Source organism: Rhyacophila brunnea, unplaced genomic scaffold, assembly GCF_057557595.1.
Source record: "Rhyacophila brunnea isolate RB1 unplaced genomic scaffold, BYU_Rbru_1.0 scaffold_20, whole genome shotgun sequence".
Lineage (NCBI taxonomy): Eukaryota > Metazoa > Arthropoda > Insecta > Trichoptera > Rhyacophilidae > Rhyacophila > Rhyacophila brunnea.
In genome coordinates, this window is record NW_028232860.1 from 6878369 (window position 1) to 6899704 (window position 21336).

Genomic DNA, 21336 nt, shown 5'->3' on the forward strand with positions numbered 1-21336 from the left:
TATATGCATAAAATACTGCTTACTTTGGTTTTCGAACACGTATCGATTTAGACAATGTGCTATTTCCTGATTAATACAAACTGACACACGAAAATTGGGTCATTTCCTATCATAATATCCTCTTCTTTCATTGACACATAATATAATGATGATAATATTTATTACACTTCATTAACTGTATTAGATTTGTCCACAGTATTTTAAATACATACTGTAAAGTTTAAATTCAACACAAATTAGATCATAATATTATCTTTTTAAAGAAAGATTTGAGATGCCTCTCATGCCAGCATCCTTGACTTCGGAGTAACCGTTGGTGTCAATTTGTAAAACATACTACCTACTTTCTATAAATCAACCAATAGATCAATCAATCAAATGCTTTATTTTCAATTTCATGTACAGAAGAATAGGGTTTAGCAGTAGCCATTATTATATAAAAAAAAATTATTAAAAAATATAATATATTCATTTTAACACTAGAACATACCATGATGCCTAATGACAGTGTAGTGAAACAGTCATGAAGTTTGTGAAACAAACCCCCAGACTGGAAAAATCACATAAATATATTACACACTCACTGGGAATTGAGCCCGGAGCCCGGGGATGTTAGGCCAGCATCTTACGCACTAGACTACACGGTTCTTCTATCTACAATTCTACATTCTTATACCTAATCTAGACCAAAATACATCCATCCGTACACAATCATTTCTTCGAAAGTGTTGAAACTCAACAGATGTCCACATTACTGTCAAATTAATGTAATTTGAACAGTCCACGTAGTACAAATTTGTGCACTTTAATCAAAATAAAATTCCACAAGACCTTACGTTGCTACTTCTGATGAAACAGTACGAATTTTCCTCGAAATATTTCCACACGTTTGTCACATCTTTCACATGTTTACCTTTCGTGGCAGAATACAAGAAAACCTGGATATTTGTGTAAAAACAAATATTCATTTGTTCACACACAGATGTATCTTAGTCGGGATTAGGCATAAATGGTTATTTTATAAGTAGTATATAAGTTACTCTGTTTTAAATATTATTTACAATATGTTATATATACAGGGAACATGAATTAAATGGATCTCATAAATGCAACGCTTGGTTACACTTTTCATTCTTTTCAGTCTTTCAGGATTTCAATAGTAAATCTTGATCGTGAATCTTTTTTAATTATATGCTGTTTCTATACATTTTATTCCTCAGACCTTCAATTCTATTAGTCTTGAATAAAGATGTTGAAGAAAACCTTCTATAGAGAAAACTAGCAAGCCTAAACATATAAAAGTGAAATAAAAAAAGACCCTGCAGGTCTATTCCAACATATTAATAGTTAACTCCAAAATCATTCCAATATGATGATAAAAATGCTATGATGGATTCTATGTGTTAAGTATGATACGTTAAAAATAACACGTCCGCTGGGTAAGTCAATTAGATAACTCCTTTAACAGAGCACGCAAGAGCTTGAACAAAGGACGAAACACAATCACAAACTCAAAATTTGTTTTTTAAATAATAGTTTTGCACATAGAATACGTCCATAACATATTGGGGTTAACTAAGATCTCAGAAATACAATGAAACAATGTTATTTGGCGTTATGAAGTTAGAATAGATTTGCGGTTTAGTAATTTTAAACTGTGAAGAGATAGAGGAACAGTTTGTTGATAGTACATAGAAAATTACACTTATGACAAAGTGGAACTTGCTTCAGCAATTTTGACAGAACACAGAAGATTCCATCTCGTAGAAGAAGGATTTCTTCAACATTTTTGGTTTTGACCATCCCAATTCTTGTGGATGAAGATAGTCTGCATAATGATAAATACATTCCTCTGGAATAAACCTTTTTTTTCCACATTCATTCATACTTTTTTGATGCTTATACATAATTGATAATCATATTGAAATCTCGATAATCGAGCTTTTACTGTTATCAAATATATTACAAAGTTTGCCACATTTAAATCTTAATCGTAAATTAATAATATGTACACAAAACAGTGTTAGTTTTTTAGTTTCACGATATTTTTATCGAAATGTCATTTTTATTTTCCGGAACGAGGTTCTTCTTCTCTTCCACGTCGATATTGGAGAAGGCGGCTTTTTCCATTTCTTGCTGCTTGAATCGGGCGTATCCCGCGCTCGCCAGCAAAACAATCACATTGGAGGTCCACCACAGCACCGACTTGGTTTCATTGTACCAATGCGTTGCGATGACTGTCTGAGCGCACGCCTTTGCGGTGCCAGATATGTTATGTGTCAGCGGAGATGTCACCTGAAAAAAGAATGTTATAATCGTACAAAATGAATAATGATAAGTTCAAGAGCTGAGAATCGCCAGAGCGCACTCTAATGGAAGTGAAGAGGCGATGGTTTACAGTTTACCAATAGTGCACTGTTGCCATACAACATTGAGAGAAAACAAATAGTTTTATTTCGGGGTTTGATGAGCATGTGATATTGGTGGAATCCCAATGATTATTAATTTGGTCCAGTTTAACGAAATTATTAAATAAAGTACCAAAATAATTATAGAGTTCTGTGGTTTGGTTCCCAAACTAACTTTTCACTAAGAGTAGGAATAAGCAAGGATAATTCAAATTTGAATGTTAACAAAATATAAGAAATACACCGTATACTTGTTATACCTAACTAAAAGAAAATGTATTTTGGAGACTGACATCGTTTTGTAAAATAATCAAAGTTATTACGCGAAAAATACACATGTATATAAATGCGGCCTCCAAAAAGTTTTCGGTAATTATTTTATTCACCGTAAAAAAAAAGTTGCTCATTACTGACTTAAGAATAGAAGGATAACTCACTTTTATCTGCAACGAGGTCACAAAGCCAATGGCAAATCCACACATTCCTCCTCCAATCATTTGTAACCAAAACATATAATCGTAAAGATGTTTAAAGTTCCACACTTCTTCAATTTCTCCGTGAAATATCATCATTGGTAGAAATATGATCACGGCATATGCGTTCAGATAGTATGAGAGTAGCCATATCTCCTGATTTACATGCGGCAACACTTGCTTTGTGTATATCGAATACAGGGAGAGTGTTAGTGAACCGAGGACGCCAAAAATTGTTCCGTACAATGAGAATGAACCTAAAACAAAAAATAATTAATAAAATAACTTTTCAAAAATAAAACCTTCCAAAGAACTCAGAAAAATTGAAAAGCAATAAGATTTAGAAGCTAATGACCTAATACATAGTAATAGGTACATATAAATAAATCGGGTTATGTGTTAATTAGCCGATTTTAGGATGCATAAGAAATAACGCACGCGAAACAGGACTGGCTCCCATGGCAGCACAATTGAAACAAAATGAGAGCAGCCATCTAATAACGTACCTATTCCAAATGGAAATCAAATAAATATATTAATTGAGTCAGCATTTAGCAGAATTCCATTATACAAAATGATAATATAATTCATATTAAATTCTACAACAATGGTGTTACAACCGAAGTAACTATAGACTTAACCTGTAGAATTTATATTATCAAGTAAATATAATTTTTACAAAATTATTTTGAGTAACAATTATCTACACATACAGGAAAAGCTAGCAGTATTAAACATGTCGTATTACATTATCCATACGTCAACTGAATTATAAGTGTTACAATACTTATAATTCAAAAAGTATTGTCTAACTAAAGACAAGGAATATTTATATTCAATTAACCACTGATAAAGTAACCATTAGATTATTTAATGTTAATATTAACTATTACTTTAACAATTTACATTGTGTAGTTATCATACATTATCGTTGTATGTAAATTATAAAATATTTTAATAATTTACAATTTAAAAACAGTAATTAATTTTAAAAATGCAAATATTTTAGATCGCCGAGAGGAGAGCCACGTTGCCGTGTTAGTGATTGTTTTGTTATCTGTCTTTCCTCTGTCATTCATAGTTAAGTTAATTCTAGATAACTTGTGTGTTTCTTTCAAATACATCAAACCCCACTATGTGACCTTGCATTGTGGCCAGTCATGATATGACAATATGTAAGTATAAAAGAGGACCTCCACAGCTAAATCAACACTCTGAAACAGCATGATAAACAAAGTGGGTGCCTGGCTATTTACATTATTACTATGTATTTTTTATTATCTAATGCTCAATTCCTTGCTTGAAAATAATACGAGGGTGGGTCAATAAGTCCTTAGAAAAGCCGACAGGTGGCGCGACTAGTACTGTAAGCGGTTTGTTTTCATGCAGCGGCACTACCGATTCAGTATGCTGCGAAGTTTCAATCAGATTGGTCGGGTTGTTGTGTGTTTCTCGTACATTTAAAAAAAAAATTTGCTTGTGGAAAATGGAAAAATGGAAAATGGAGAAAGTTGAGTTTAGAGCTTTTATTAAACAATTTAATATAAAAGGGTTAACAGCAAAGGAAATAAAAAATTAGTTGGATTTAGTTCACGGCATATCTGCTCCTTCACTTGCAACTATTTATAACTGGTTAAATGAATTTAAACGTGGTCGTACATCAACAAAGGATGAACCACGCTCAGGACGTCCTGTAGAGGTGACTACACCAGAAATGATCAATAAAATCCACGATATGGTGTTAAGTGACTGAAGATTAAAGTTGAGTGAGATAATTGAGGTTACAGGGATCTCAAAAGGTAGCGTCATTTCTATTTTACATGACAAATTGGGCATGAAAAAAATTTCTGCAAGATGGGTGCCGCGTTTGCTCACAGTCGACAATAAACGCAATAGGGTGGTGGCCTCTAAAGCCCTGTTGTCGCTCATGCAACGCAATCCGGATGAATTTTTTCGTCGCTTTGTGACTGTAGATGAAACATGGATACACCACTATACTCCCGAGACGAAAGAACAGTCAAAGCAGTGGATTGCGAAAGGCGAACCATGTCCAAAGAAGGCGAAAACCGTAAAATCAGCTGGTAAGGTTATGGCTACTGTATTTTGGGATGCACGTGGAATTATTTTCGTTGACTATTTGGAAAAAGGAAAAACAATAACAGGGGATTATTATGCATCTTTATTGGACCAGCTAAAAAACAAAATTGAAGAAAAACGGCCTCATTTAAACAGGAAAAAAATCCTCTTTCATCAGGACAATGCCCGTGTTCACACATGTTTACGATCAATGGCTAAAATTGAAGAATTGAAGTTCGAATTGGTCGACCACCCACCGTATTCGCCAGATTTAGCCCCCAGTGACTTTTTCCTTTTCCCAAACTTAAAAAAATGGCTAAGTGGACAACGTTTTTTTTTCAAATGAAGAAGTCATCGATCGGACAAATGCTTATTTTGAGGACCTTCCGAAAACTTATTTTTCTGACGGTTTAAAAAAAATTGAGAAACGTCTAAGCAAGTGTATTGAGCTCCAAGGAGATTATGTTGAGAAATAAAAAAAAAATACAAAAATAAAAACTGTTTTAATGCTTTTTTCTAAGGAATTATTGACCCACCCTCGTACTAGTATTGGTCGATTTCACTATAATGGACTATAGTATATGTAGTAGTGACTACTAACTTTAAAACTGTAAACTTTGTCAGTCATAATTATTTGCTCTCATTGAACTAAGAATATAATTTACAGATAGTGCTGGTTAATTTTTAAATTCAATAAAACCCTGCCTAAACCAAACCAACAGATTAGGTATGCTAAGGGCAACCCAACAAAAATAGTGCACACTTTTCCAGTCATATTTACCCGTTTTCGTTGAATTAAGAATATGTATTACAGAGTTGGTTAGTTTTTCAAAATTCATTAAGGCCTGCCTACGCAAAACTATAATCGATAAAAAATATTCTTCTATCTATTTCGACCATGTCCGATCCTAATAAGATCATATGGCCTTTACAGAGTGGAGGTTTGTATTAACAGATTTTATTTTTACGAGAAATGGATGTCAGCCGTGTGCTCAACCTATTAGGTCCATACTCCAAAAACAATATGTGTACTTGCCAGACCCAGGATTCGAGTCTGGGGCCCACAACGTTATAGGCTAACGCTTAAGCTGGGCGGCCATCGTAACGTATAAAATATCTAAAATTATATAAGGTTTAATGGCATAATTTCAAATATTTTATAGATAAAAAAATATTTTTTGACTATTATCTACTATGGCTTGGATTAAGCAGGGTTTAATTGAATTTTAAAAACCAACAAACACTATCTTCACACTGTAGTCTTAGTTCAGTGAAAACAAATACGTTTGACTGACAAAGTTTAGTGCGCAGTATTTATTTCGGATCTTAACAGCCTTACCTCCAACATTCGCCACTGGTATATAGGATAGACAATTTATTATTATATTAATTCAAAACTATACCTAATGTTGTATCCACTATCAGTCACTAACATAAGTCACAGCTTAAGGGCCGTCTATATATTATGACGTCAAGCCCTAATTTCGAGGGTAATGATAAATGGAAATCAGACACACATCAGTCTTAGTTCAATGAAAACAAATACTAATGGATTTAAATTCAAATTCCATCAAGTACCTTCAGTCGATAGTATTAATATTGAAAACAAATACGTTTGACTGACAAAGTTTAGTGTGCACTATTTATGTTGAATCTTAACAGCCTACCTCCATCCCTCCCCAATGGTATATGTAAGCATGAATGTATTTCATAATAAAAAAAAAACAAGCTGAAAATAACGAGTACAGATCCATTAAAAAATTCAATGACACGTACATAAGTGTAATGGTTATGTTATGTATGATAATAATATTAAAATTACACCGACCATCATCACCACGTAAGTGCTAGAGAAAAATTAGTCATTGAAATTATGTATATTATAAATTTAGGGGGCTATTTGCGCTGTATGCACTAATTGTATGGGTCCTAATTATAGTAATTATTATTTGAATAGTAAATGAAGGCTACATGGCAAAAACAGGCTCATCGACAAAATGATAATTGTGCAGGAGAGCATAAACAATAATGAAATTGTTATTGGTTGGAAAATGGGTTTAATATTAATTAAAAGAATTTATATATTGATTTCTCACATATTTTGAAATACAATGAAAGTGAAAATAGCGATGAATTTGTAATCAGCTCGCTTGTGTTTAGTTTATGATGCAATGAGCTCGTTTTTGTGTAGTTTTATACACAATGAGCTGATTTTTGCCTTGACTACACTTTCTTCTCCCTTCATTTATGAAGCAATGCATATGGTAGTTTTAATGACACCATTCTTGAGCATCCTCTGTTGAACAAATTGACATTTAAATCTCAAAAATAAAAAAAAATGCGATGAGCCTGTTTTTGCCGTGTACCCTTCAAATAGTAAAACCATATAATTTCACATGGGAACAGGGCCGGTTCGTAACTGAGTAACTCTTTTGTGTCCCTGGAAAAAGAGATACTGGCCGGGGTGTAAAAAGCAGTACATTTTATTCATATACATAGTCAGTAATTAATCTTTAACTGTAGAATAATGTAGTGGGAAATGTGTTTAGTGTTCGGCACACATCATGCGCAAAAATTGACGCTCTGGACGATTACTCTAACCATGGACCGGCAGCATTAACAAGACTGGATATAGATATGCACATATTATTTAATTTGTAAAATTAATAACATCAAAACTCGGGAGATAATATATCATGATTTATGAGAATTGTATCCTATGCAGCAGTGGCGGAGGGTGGAGATAGGCTGTGGAGATTCGACATAAATAATGCACACTAAACTTTGTCAGTCATACTTTTTTGTTTTCATTGAACTAAAAATCACCACAACTCGGATCTCCACAGCCTACCATCACCCTTCGCCACTGCTGTGCAGTGAGCTAACAATTAGAAAACAGATAAATTGACCTTACAGATAAACATTTCGACATCTCCTACGTATAAAGCCGTAACTGCAAAATGGTACTTTTCACTAGTATGATTTAATAAATTTGAATGACACAACAATGTTAATGTTTAATGCTGAAATCGTAATTTTTTTGTTGATTCATATAATATTGATTGAATCTTTGTTTTTTTTCGATTATCATTATCTTTAAAATTATTTAATAAAAGGCAATCAAGTCAAAATAGCCAAAAACGCAGTTACGGATTTTTATGTAGGTGTCGATTTGTGAATCACTCATCTAAATAATGATAGTTCATTGCATAAAAATGTATATTTTTCTCTGTTGGGCCCTGGAAAATAAATCTCAAAACACATGTGTGAAGCTTCTGTTTACTGTATTGAAACAGGTGTTTACTATCATTTGTATTTTTTAATAAAACGTTTCTTATACGTAATGCCATCCTGAAATTTTTTTTCTATTGAAAAAATTACAAGTAAAAGCTATATAATAATATTATGTACCTACTTCTTTTTATTTTAGCGATTATAATGAAAAAATATTGTTTACCAATTAGATTCTCTTGATCTACTCCGAGCCAAAATCCAAAGATAATGAGGGAGCAGCAAGCGACGCACTTGGCCGATGTCTTCTGTCCGAGTAGAAGGTATCCGAGGATCACATTGAAGACAGTCGTCAGAGATCTGCCGATATAGTAGAACGCCACACCAACATGTTGCAAGGATATGTTGCTAGAAGCCAGCATTCCGGTGAACATAATTGAAAGCGGCAACAACTGTGGGTGAATTAAAGGTTTGGCACATAAAAAATGATTTTTATCTACTAACTGAAGTACCCAGCTTCAATATTACCTAACAAAACACTAATAATGATAATGTACAATATCAAATATAGGCACACAATATTATGTTAAAATGAAAATTATTATGACAGCACTAAAAGTCAAACAAAAGAACACAAAATTAAAATCGAATCCAAAATATGCAAACTTTATTTTAATCTGATATAAAAATTCAAAAATGGAAGAAACAAACACAAACAAATAATATACTTTGTATTGCGAATTTGTATAGAGTATATCGATTAAATTTTCTCTAGAAGAAAAATATCACTAGTCTGCGGCAAGTTTAAAGTGAAGTGTGGCCGTTTCGAGAACTACAATACTGACATAGATCGCAGCGCCACTTCAATAACACTTCAACATATCATTTTCGCACTGTAGGCAGTCGAATTGGCTCAACAAAGTAGTACTACAAGAGTGATTCATGATATGTAGGGTTAAGATGAAAGAAAATACATAAGTATAACATCTTTTTCTCATGACTTAAAATCTCATATGACCATAAATGGTAACAGTAGCATTTTAGTAAAAGCCTTTACCCAGCATGCACAAACATGAGTTTGAATCAAACATTGTTCAAGTCCATTTCTACGATATTTCCAAAAGGTATGTGTCGGAGGCATTTCCAAGTATTAAATTATAGTGTTATCGTTGGCAATTTAGTGTTTTTCTTACCAGATCTAGCATTTTGCAACCTAGCTTGCAAAAAAACGCATTTGGCTTGTGGCGTTTTTACTAGTATTTTTTAAAGCCTCAAACAGCTTTAAATATGCTGAAAATATGCTAGATATTTAGTTTATTTATTTTCATGCGCATAAAATTTCTGACTATCAGAAACTACTTAATGTAGGTAGGTGGGTACCTATTTTAATGAGATATAAAACACGATGAAACAATAGAAGCATTAGTGGACTTATAGTGAAATGGTATCATATAATTTAATGTGTGGTATCAGGTATGTGACGATTATCGGAATGACATGAAACGAAACTTGAACGCCGTTGACAAAATACAGGTATTTGTTGTCAATTTTGAAATATATTTCTGTTTTTTCGATATTTGTATTTTTTTCGATACGCGAAAGGAAAGGTATTGACTTCGTTCTTGATAGAATAAGTAAATTTACTTGTAATTTTATTTTCACAAAATCTAGCATTTTTTACTGCTAATTAGTTTGTTTTTATACTCTGTCTGGCATGTTTTTGTCAATGATAGTTGGCAGCACTGGTGGCAAGTGGATGAGCCTGTTAGATAGTGTTTGTTGAGTGACTATAAAATACAACTGATAAAACCTGTTGGAGTAGTTACAATACCTTATCAGAGTTATAATGTTTAAAAAAGTATTTCCAAGAATTTATTAATTAAATTATCACATATGGGTATGGAAATTAAAAAATAACTCTTCACTATACTACTATCAGATAAAGATTGTTTTAAAGTATTACAATTTAATAAGGCATACTAGTATATTTGGACGACATTACATATTTCCAGATCAAACATCTTAGCCGGCTCTCACATCAAAACTCGTCTCCTCTGTAATATGTCGAATACGTCGATGTGACATCATCGTTATTCACAAAACACACGTTGCCATCAGTGGCGGCCGGTGATTTTTTGGATTGTAATTTTTGAGGGTGCGCTGGAAACTAACCTTATTGAAAAATGAAATCAATTCGGCGTTATTTTTGATTTGACAAAAGGTTATTGACATTTGGGAAATTAGCTGTATATTTTATATTTTTAATAAAACATGATGCGAGTTACTTAAACCTTTTTGGATTAGTTTTAAGAAACGATTGTATCTCTTATAGTAGATAAATACCTCTTACTTTTAACGGAAGCCATCTTATTCTATATAAGTACATTAGGTATCTTTAGCAATTTGTACACTGTATGAATAATTATTATGAAACTGCACTTAGTGAAATAGTATTAAGATTTATTAGCTCATAACTAGAATTCATGAATTAATAATTTTCTATATTATAAATAACCAACATCATTTCGCGTTTAGTCAACACACAGGATAATGAAATATTAATTTTCCAGAAATGCGGTAGGTAGCAAAATTATTTTTATCTTCACTGATTTAAATAAGAGTACACATAAATCAAAATATCTTACCGACAATGTATTTCTTACCGATTTTAAATTTATAAAATAATGAATTCTATTGTTTTTAGTTTTACAGGCATTTTACATACGAGATTGCTAAATATGATACTAAACATTATTTGACCGTGAAAAGTAAGCTACGGCGTCTATAATAACAAACCATAATTCAAATCTGTAATTTCTCTCTACTCAGACCAATATGATGTCATTTAACCGGTCGGCGCACGATATTCTGGAACTTACGCATGGCGAAAACTATTAGCACGGTTTAAGTTGTTTTTTAATGGCTTTAGTTCATACTAAGCTTTGGGTTCATTTTAAGTTAACTAAATATATTGCCCGGGCGTAAATGATTTCAGCGAGGATGACGTATACGGTGCATAGTGACTGTATTATCGTCTATTGACAATATGGGCACATCGGTTTATGGTTTGCATAACAATAAGTGAGCGATAATATTAAAAACCTATGAAGAAAAAATATGATTTACGATGTTGAACGATGTTTCGTAGCAATGCAAGCAGTGCAGTGCACTTGTATGATGTTAGACCAGCCGCCGCTGGTTGCCATATGGAGCTCCGCAGATTGATCGAATGCGTCTTTTTGCATGACAAGTTGCATGCTTCTCGGGCTGCGAGTCAAAGACGCCAGAACGCAAACGAACACCTACGAATTGGTCATTCCTCTACCGGCTCGCCGATCGCCGCATCCAAATATCTATAAGTTTCGAGGGTTACGTACGACTGTCGCTAGGCTAAATAGATGTGCTTTTATATGCAACACTGGATCTACGTTCGTGGAAGGTTTGATTTATGGCTGTGCGGCAAAGGAGGCGACTTTAGATGTGAGAGCCGGCTTTTCTGAAAAATTAAGTCTGAAATATGCACGAGCTTCTACGCAGTTACAATTTAAAAAATATTATTATTTTAACGTCGATGAGAGATGTACAAAATAAATGAAAATTGTAAAGTAGCCTTTTTGGGGTTACACAATTTTCTAGTTTCAACAACGATATGTAATGTTGCTGTCATTTTCATTTGCATTACACACTGAAAAAAAATAGGTGTTAATTAAATATTTTATATATCACTTGGAAATTGGACAACCGCTGGACAAATGCAGTCACATAGTGATACCCAAGGGGTAATAAACAACCAGGGGGATGGGACACCCTCGACGAGGCCATAAAGTTCAGCAAATGATTAGGGTCTGAGAAGTATCACACTTCACACAGAAACTTTGGGGAAGAATTTACCCAACAGTGGATCGACCCCGTGTGATTGATGATGATGATGATTGTACATATTTGAATGTTGTACTTATTGTCAATAAAAATAAATGCTACCAATTTAAAAAAAATTAAAATCATTTGTATGTCTGTCTCGTTCTATTCATTTATTGTTACAAACGAAGAACATATTCCACGGATGTCTACTTCTAAAACACATTCTTTTAAAATCCCAAATGCCATGTTGTGAAAGTGATGATTTTTAATGTCACGTGTTGAAAATAAAAAATAAAACTGAAATTCCACTTGTGCCAACAAAACTTACCTTCTTCATTGTTTCTATGCTCCAAGGTGTACCTTCGGGGAATTTGAACAATCCTGGGATCCCTTTGGTTTTGCTGAGCACCGAGCATAGTGTAAATGAAATGACACATTGAAACCATGTCACGAATAACGGAGCGTTTAGTCCGACAGATTTGCCGCTTAACAAGGTTTTGTTGACAAACACTGTCAATATTGATATGACCCTGCAAAGAAAATTAAGCAGGCGTTATATTAATGACATATTTATTGTTGGTGGCGATCGATTGCTGAATGGAGACCTCCCTAAAGATTCTGAGGAATTTAATAACTACAACTCATTAAAAATATAATGCGGGGTTTAGAACGATTTTGGCTGTTTTATGGACTATTCCAACTGGACGATTGCCATCTATGATCTTCGTAGTCGTAGTCTGATGCATAAGGCACTGGTTTCTAAACCGGGGACTTCGTGTTCAATTTCAGTGATGTCATAAGACATCCAATAGATTTTCTGAAAGCCTGGGTGTTTTGTGATTGTTTCACTGCTACTACTACACTACTGTTATTAAGTCTCATGGCCAGTGCAAAAAAAAGAAAAATCTTGGCACTGATAAATATTAATGGTGTGAACCAGTCAATAACTAACATAAGTCTAATATAGAGTACTTACATATCACGATGATTTTATTACAGTATAGATGTATCTAAACATTTTTTTATAGTATTAGTTGTTAGTCATTCGCTTAAGCTATTATGTTCACACGCTGGATACAAACAATATTGACAAAGTAACATAATATGATTATGAGTTAAACCACGTGGTGGAAATCGAGCCCGGAAACGAGGGGCAAGTGAGTTAGTTTCTGATCCAAGATGGGCGCTAAAATAATTAACTAGCGAGATATATTATATACAAATGTATTGCTGGCTTTTAACCAGAGGTATTATAACCCCCGTTTGTTTAAGGGTTTGGTTCATTATAACATTTTTTTTAATATCTGGGTAAATAAAAAAACTATATACTTAAATAATAAAAAAAAAAAAACCAGAGGAACTCTGGTATTTTCAACGGGTTCCAATTCAGAGTTGTCAAAATTCGGAATAAAGGCTTCCGGTCCAAAAGGTCTATTTTGTACACAAGGCGGCTATCGACGGTAGTTTATTATATTTATGTATTGAGGTATTATAATTGTTACAATACGTTGGCCGTCTAAACTGTCCAAAGTGTCTATCTCGCTCAAAAAGTAACACAGACGAGAGGTGCTGTTAAAACACTTTTTGACAGTTCAGACGGTTAACTTATTGTAACAATTAACAGCTCAATACATAAATATGATAAACTACCGTCGATAGCCGCTTTGAGTATAGAATAGATTCGGTGTGTTCAGTTCCTGTTCGATTTACAGCTCTGTTTTTAACTGTCTGCATGAAGAAAAAAAATACACGGAAGCAATTTTATTGCTGAGCTGGCAGACATAATATTATGTTAATATCAAAAATAAAATGTATATGAAGTAGAACAAGGTAAGTAGATAAGTGAATTTTAATAAAGTTTATATGCTTTTATAAATTATGAAATATTTTTATCTACATGCATTTTATGATGAAGTTAATCCTTTCACTAAATAAAAAAAAGCAAATAATATACTTAAGCTAGTTATTTGTTGACAAACCTAGTTATTAAGATGTGAACAACCTCTAGTTAAAAAAAATAATAAAAAGGCTTAAATAAATTCGGGAATAATCAGGTATATACGATGATCAAAATAATGAGTGAAATTAATAAAGATCAATAATATATTGCGCAAGGACATACCAGTAAGCCGCTACCACAGTAAAAATATGGAAATATTTTGACGTTAAACTATTTTCATGCTTCATTTTAAATAATTTTAAAAAATAACTTAAAAACGAAAGTTTTAATTGGTTTATGTGATTACTTTACGCGGTAAATAATGATTTTATTTAACACGTCGACTATGCGATAAGAACATGAAGTACCCGGTGTACGCGAAACACGATCTATCTGCAGTTTATCACACACTTTGTTTGGCAGACGAGTACACGAGTTGTCATTGTCAAACTGACAGTTTGTATTTCAATGTTGTAATAATAAAAAATATTAACAATTAAAAAGGCAAATCTGATAATTTCTGTTCTGTTAAAATATTTAAATATACCTTAAGTATTTAAATGCAGACTATATAGTGGATGAATAAAAAAATAAAAGTCTATATTAATTCTACAGAAAATGGGTCTACTATTGGTCTACTAGGAGTTTTTTTTATAATAAAATAAAATTGACAATTCGAAAGGCCTTGTTGTTTTACTCTATGGTTTACCAGAAACAAAAACAAAGAATCTGTCAGTTTCCCTCATTCAAAAATGGAATCTGTCAACGCCGTCCTGTTCAAAAATTCTGAAAAAGTGGCTGAAATATCTTCAAAATCAAATTTTCTAAATGCCGTACGAGAATTAAAAGAAAAAACAAACTCACTTCTTACAGAAATTATTACTAAGACAAGTAATGGGAGTCCTGGAGCCACGGTAGAAGATGGTGGTAATGCATAACGTTCCATATTTACCTTTTTTAATACAACAGTTTATTAGTCTATTCAAAAATAGATTTGTTGAATCCAGATATGCAAGATTTGATACGCACCGTAATGAAATTCAGAGCACAATTATACGCGTCAAAATAATTATTGTTTAAATCAATTTAACCTCTGCACTTGCTGTCATATATTTTTTTTGTCAAGATTAAGAATCTTAATTGTTAGTTTAGTCAATGGCAAGTAATAGTGGTTGTGTAATAATTTGGAACCGTTTGAAAATACAGAATGCATTCTATTTAATTTCGGAAACTACTATTTTATTATCCTCATTAAATAATTTAATCCAGATAACCTCACATTATAATATGCACTGTAATATCAATTTATTTTGTATTCTATACGTGTTGTATGAAGAATATAGACGGTAAGAGTTTCTTATCACAATACATTTTGTTTTAGCTGGTTATAACTAGGATCATCAAAAAATTACTTACAACGTCCTTAGCCATAACAAACGTGGCGCCCACATCCTGAAGCGGGCCCCCAGGCCAGGATGTTTGGTGGACCCTCCTTCATTTATCTCTCAGGTTAAGGGCAGTGTGATGTTAGTAGTGTTCCCCAAATGATATTCTGCGGTTCCTTAAGCTTCTGTGAGGTGCAATAATTAAGGGTATTCCGTGTATTTTTGGCGTTTTTTTGAATTATTAAATAAATCCACTTGAATTATTGAGTTGTCGGCACATATTATATTGAAGCGCTGATGGCGGCCACATTTTGTAGTTGCCAAGTAACATGTGACCCTTCGCCATAATGGATAAATAGCCATTTTTATTAGTCAGGAAATACACTTATATTAATTATCATATAACATCAAATTGCATCGCACCGCTGCTTATTTTCAAATGTTAACATTCTCTAAAAGAAATAGCGACTTTTTTACTATTAGTGTCTATCTTAATTAACGTGTCGATATGCCATGCCGGGCCCCCAGGCTAGAGCCCTGTCAACTACCCCCTTGTGGAGGCCATGATAATAAATACAATAAATGTTGCTGTTAGATCGTATTGCATTTGATTTTTTTTTAAAATGTTTATTTTAAAATTCGCATCATTTGTGCGTCATTAAAATCCAATGAAAAAATCTGTCTTTCTGATACAAAAACCCTTTCACCGCTAACGGCACAGCTGTTGTGCCCTTATTAGGGAGCCAGGAGATATAAAATTAGCATGTTATTTAAATGTGGTAATTAAATAGTAATTAAATGCTATGCGACGTAGCTGTTAATGAAAATGATTTTTTTTATCGTGTCAACTGTCAATTCATGGTGAAAACACATTGTATTAATTAAAATAATAACAAATAAATGCTGATAATATGTTCAATTTTATGTTGCTTATATTTATTGCAATAAAGGAATCAGCCAATGAAAATTGGCACATTGTTCTAATGTGAAAATATATTAACTTTACATTAACCATTTTATGCTTGAAACTCAAAATCATCATTTACTGCAAATCAATAATGTACTGTGGACTCAGTATTTGAAAATAGAAGCGTCATATAATTTTTATACAAGAATTATTCATTGGCAGTCATTGATCAATGTTATCTCAAGAAAGTAAGTTGGGTCTTGTTGGACAACAAATTTCAATTTCGCTGGTACTACTTTTTTGCCAGTGTCGTGAAAGGTTTATTCGATAAATTATAATATTCGTGCTGATAATTTGTGTAATGATATTGTTTTGATTTTTTTTAAAGATGGCGATGATGAAGATGAAGACGATGACAGCGAAAGCGACACTAAACCGTCAAATAAAAAAATTAAACTCTCCTGATGGGTTGTGCCAGTTTTGCATAATTTAGTATTAACTTAACCTAATTAATTTATTGTGTAATGTGTGTTATCGTCTTTGTAATGTAAAACATCTTGTCTAACAAGTCTAATATTAAAATTTCCATCACTGTGAATAATAAGATATCACTGTCTTCCCATCATAAAATAAAATATGCTGACATTTACCAGATTATGTTGTCTTTTATTCCCTCTTCTCACCAATTTCATTTTGCCGGATTGCAATTACATGTACTATATCGACCGTGTTTAGGAAAAAGGGCGTAACCCTCACAAAACAAATTTTACAGGAGGGGCAAAAAACGTTTTTTTGAGTGATTTTAGTATAATATTTTTTAAAAAATAGGCACAGACATTGGGTGCATGATAATTTGGTGTAATATATGTTCGATCTAACAATAATTAAAGAAGTTATTACAGAAAAATCATTAAAATTGAGGGTAAATGCTTTTTTCCATAAATTAAAAATTAATTAATCTCAATTGAAACCTGAATTTAGATAATAATTCGGCATTTGCGGCTTACTTCCTTTTTATAGAACGTGTATTTAGTTGTATACATTGTTAATATCTAATAAAAGCACTTTTCTTCGAAAAATCGAGGGTTACCCCCTTTTTCCTAAATACAGTCGAATGGGCGTCCACATACATAATAGGCACTGGAGTGAAACCTGCTGACATATATCGAGAAAGCGTCTCAGCCGATTTTCGGATAAGAGTCATAATTGTCAAACAAGGTTTTTCTACAAATCGTGTCAATTCAAACGATTAAATAGAATGAACTATTGTTTTCCTATTTTTCCCGTCAGGATTATAAAAATACTAACCTATCCTAACCCACAAAAAATTTTTAAGCTCAGGGTGCCTACATAGATAACAAAATAGGTATTATAAGATGAAAAAGCGAATTCACTTATCAAATTTCATATGCTTCGTCATTTGGTTGGAATAAGTCAGGGGGGGCAAACTTTTTGGATGGAGGGCCAAATTCCAGAATTCAAAATGAGCGGCGGGCCGCAAGTAAAATACCATTTTTAGATATACACTATTTATTATCACGAAAAATAAACATTACAAAAAAATTAATGATAAAAATGAAACTATTGTACATTTTTTTCATGATATTCTCAAAACTGCTTGTAAATGGGCATCGCAGATATTTGATCGTAAAGAATTTTTATTGAGGTTCATGATCGAAAATGTTTGTTCACATATATAGGTTGATCTAAAAATAACGAACATTTTTCTTGCATAATCTTAACTTGGTCGAATTTGTCTGAATTAAGGACATTGTAAAATTTGGAGATTTCTTCATGACGATGCAATTCTCTTAAATCAGTGTCACACTGCAGATCAATAATCTCAAGTTGTAGCTCTGTCAGTACACTATCAATATCTATTGAAAATGGATAGCGTGCTATTGCTAAACTTGTCTCAATTTTTCGAAAGTCACGAAATCTTTGTGAAAAATCGTCATTCAGAGCTTTAATAATTTTACCATATTCTTCAAATTTATATTCTGGTATATTCAGCAACTTCAAAGTTGGAAAGTGGTCCACGTTGTTATTCAATATTTTTTCGAAGGAATAACTTGAGTTTTAATTGAAATCTATTCAAACTTTTGACCATATCATGGGCATATATTTTTTTTCCTTGCAACGCGGAGGGCGAATTAAAAGTATTTAAATGTGTCACGATGTTCAACGTAGAAAATAGTGATTACATAGTGTGAGACGAGACGCGAGGAAGACGTACTGAGATAATAAATTTACGAAACAACAAATTCTTCAAATTTTAATCTATTCTCAATATTTTTTTATTAAATTGTAAAAAAGTTATTCGCAATCAGAAGTACAATTAATGATGGCGGGCCGTAAAAAAATACCCGGCGGGCCACATGCGGCCCGCAGTTTGCCCCCCCCTGGAATAAGTAATTAGAAAATGGATATTACTGGAAAAAACAGGTCATGGTGTCAGTAATAATATAAAGAGAGTGGCTATTGTTCGGCAAAATGAAGTCGTGTTTCTTGCGTATAACGCACAGTAGAACCTCAATTTTATTATTATAAACTTAACTATGAAACTTTATACCACCATGTCCCTTCCCAGTACGGCTACCAAATTTAAAGACAGCATAGTTAACCATATTTTCTACTAAATTAACTAAAAATAATTACCATTAAATTTATATTTAACACAAAAACAATAAATTTCAGCAACACATGCTCGCAGTTTTTAAATGACTAGTCATCCTAATCAATATTCATCAGTGACATGTACAAAAAATATTAAATTCAGCCGTAGAATTCTATCTTACTCTAGTGCATATTGCAGACATATAAGCGTGCCGAATGCTTTCTCACTCGCACCTATGGTTAGTTTTTGTTTAGGCTTTGGTCATGGTACTTTACAAAGGCTCAGAGCAACTGTACACTGAGGCGTGAAGAACAGATGCTTGCCGTGGTATAACTTTATAGTTACAAGAGCGCGGACCGTGCAGTCTGTCACTGGACCCGGCTCAGCCACGTCGACCAAGACGAGAAAAAGATATTCAGGCAAAGAAGGTTTTCAATGTGTGACTATAAGATGTAATTGGGAAGAGAACAGGCTACATACAAGAAGGAATAATAATAAAATGCATCATAGAGAATGTAAAAATATGGAATTTATTCACAATAGAAGTATTTACATATAATTTTCTAATAATACATAATACAGACATAATATCGTCGGTGTTTTGTAAAAAGGGCGAATTAACCAAAATGCTACTTTACAGGAGGAGGATTTTTAACTTTTGACATTTATTTGTTTTTTACCTGTAGATGATTATAAATATCTAACAAGTTTATAATAAAGCTTAGAAAGAATACTGTCATTATAATAGGTATTATTATATAATATTTTAAAAGGCCTAATATGTCACATTTACTTTTTATTTCGTAATTTTAATTAATTTAATTTTAGTCGATTATCGTTTTTAAGTACTTTCCTGTGGAGATAAAAATTCGCCGTTTTTACACAACAAAGCTAGTGGGGTACATATTGTATTCTCATTAAAATCTCGATTTCGCCAAAATGGTTGATTCGCCCTTTTTACAAAACACCGACGATATTATATATGTCAATATTTCACATTTATATTGTATAACTCACACTCTCTACATAGTGACTTATAAACAAATGTATTTAAAAATACTATTATAATTATATTGAATAACAAACGTAGTAGGTAAAACTTATTAAAATAAAATCACATCTTCGAATAATTGCTCGGATCTATCTAACACTATAAAAATGTTCATTTCAAACACTCGGATCATGAATCAATTATCAGGATGTATGCATCATATGGCATCAATACAGCATATTTTTTTTAGTATGCAAACAATCTTAGTTGCCTTATAATTATTATTACATATTACTAATAGCAATTCTTTTGGATTCAATCACAGAAAAATATAATTACAATTTACGGAATATATAATTACCAAAGGCTTTCTATTATTTAGACTAAAATACACATGACCAAATGGCATGTATTTTATGAATAAACGGTAAAAATGTATTATTAAGAAAATAATGGCAAGTATTCAATAATAAACGATGTCTTATGATTCAATATACAAGAAACCAACATACAAACTCAATAAAATATATAATACTGTGATACAGTTCTATAATGCAAGTTGTTACACTTAATCACCATGTTTGTCCTTAAGAGGTTCACATGGGCCTGGATGGAGGTTGAAATGACAGATTTTTCTTTTTACGAGAAACGGATTTTAGCTACTTGCACAACTTATTTGGTCCATACTCTGGGCCAAAACATGAACGATAAACATAATCCAGAGGCGGCATTTGAACCCGGGACCCACGATAATATAAGCTAACACATTACCGATCGGCCATCATGAGGGGTTAATAATAATATATAAAAAATAATCAATACATTCTTTAATGCTTATAGGTTGGTTTGGCAGTATTTGATAAATCAAATGGCTATAAAAATTTATTAAAACAACACATTTATTCCAGTGCATTTCATGAATGCTCCTAAACCTGTTTTTAGTTCCACCATATTGATAATATATTTAGAACATTTTGCTATTTTAAAAATTATCATCAAATGTCATCGATTTAGATAAATATTCATTATAGACAACGTTAATACTGGGTTGTACTCTCTGTTCCAGCCTTTGATGACCATTGTGTATTAGGTAGGACTGTAGTGTATTAGTGATAGTAGGGTGACTGAGGCAGCGATGCCACATTGCGGTGGCGTTCATTATGTGTGTGTGAACCATTTGGCCAATCATCGTGCGTATTACTGATTTCACCAACACCTAGACAAGGGGCAATAAAGACTAAAACAGACCGTACATACTGTCATTTGGCAACCGATACTACCATTCATTGTACATACTTACCATGGAATTTATGATACTTACCGAAATGGTCATAAAATACTTACCAGAAGAATACATGCCATTACCAAATAACTATGTTCATTAAGTTGAAATTTTACGATTCATATTTAAATAATATATAATATGTGTGATTAACTATTATAATCTT

At 32.6% G+C, this 21336-nt stretch overlaps 1 protein-coding gene and 1 long non-coding RNA gene across 2 annotated transcripts; one reads left to right on the forward strand and one right to left on the reverse strand.

Annotated features, from left to right (window-relative positions):
* Positions 1 to 1185: 1185 nt before the first annotated feature.
* Positions 1186 to 14432, reverse strand: nac (GDP-fucose transporter nac). Its single transcript, XM_085948107.1, has 5 exons — positions 14172 to 14432; positions 12378 to 12579; positions 8415 to 8640; positions 2846 to 3138; positions 1186 to 2295 (listed from the first exon to the last, which is right to left on the reverse strand). The coding sequence occupies exons 1-5, from the start codon at positions 14234 to 14236 to the stop codon at positions 2038 to 2040; spliced, it is 1044 nt and encodes a 347-aa protein (XP_085804233.1). The 5' UTR covers positions 14237 to 14432; the 3' UTR covers positions 1186 to 2037.
* A 171-nt stretch (positions 14433 to 14603) lies between these two features.
* Positions 14604 to 16935, forward strand: LOC147071133 (uncharacterized). The gene is made up of 2 exons (XR_015070777.1): positions 14604 to 14915; positions 16669 to 16935. It is a non-coding gene; the product is annotated as an uncharacterized LOC147071133 (long non-coding RNA).
* Positions 16936 to 21336: the final 4401 nt, after the last annotated feature.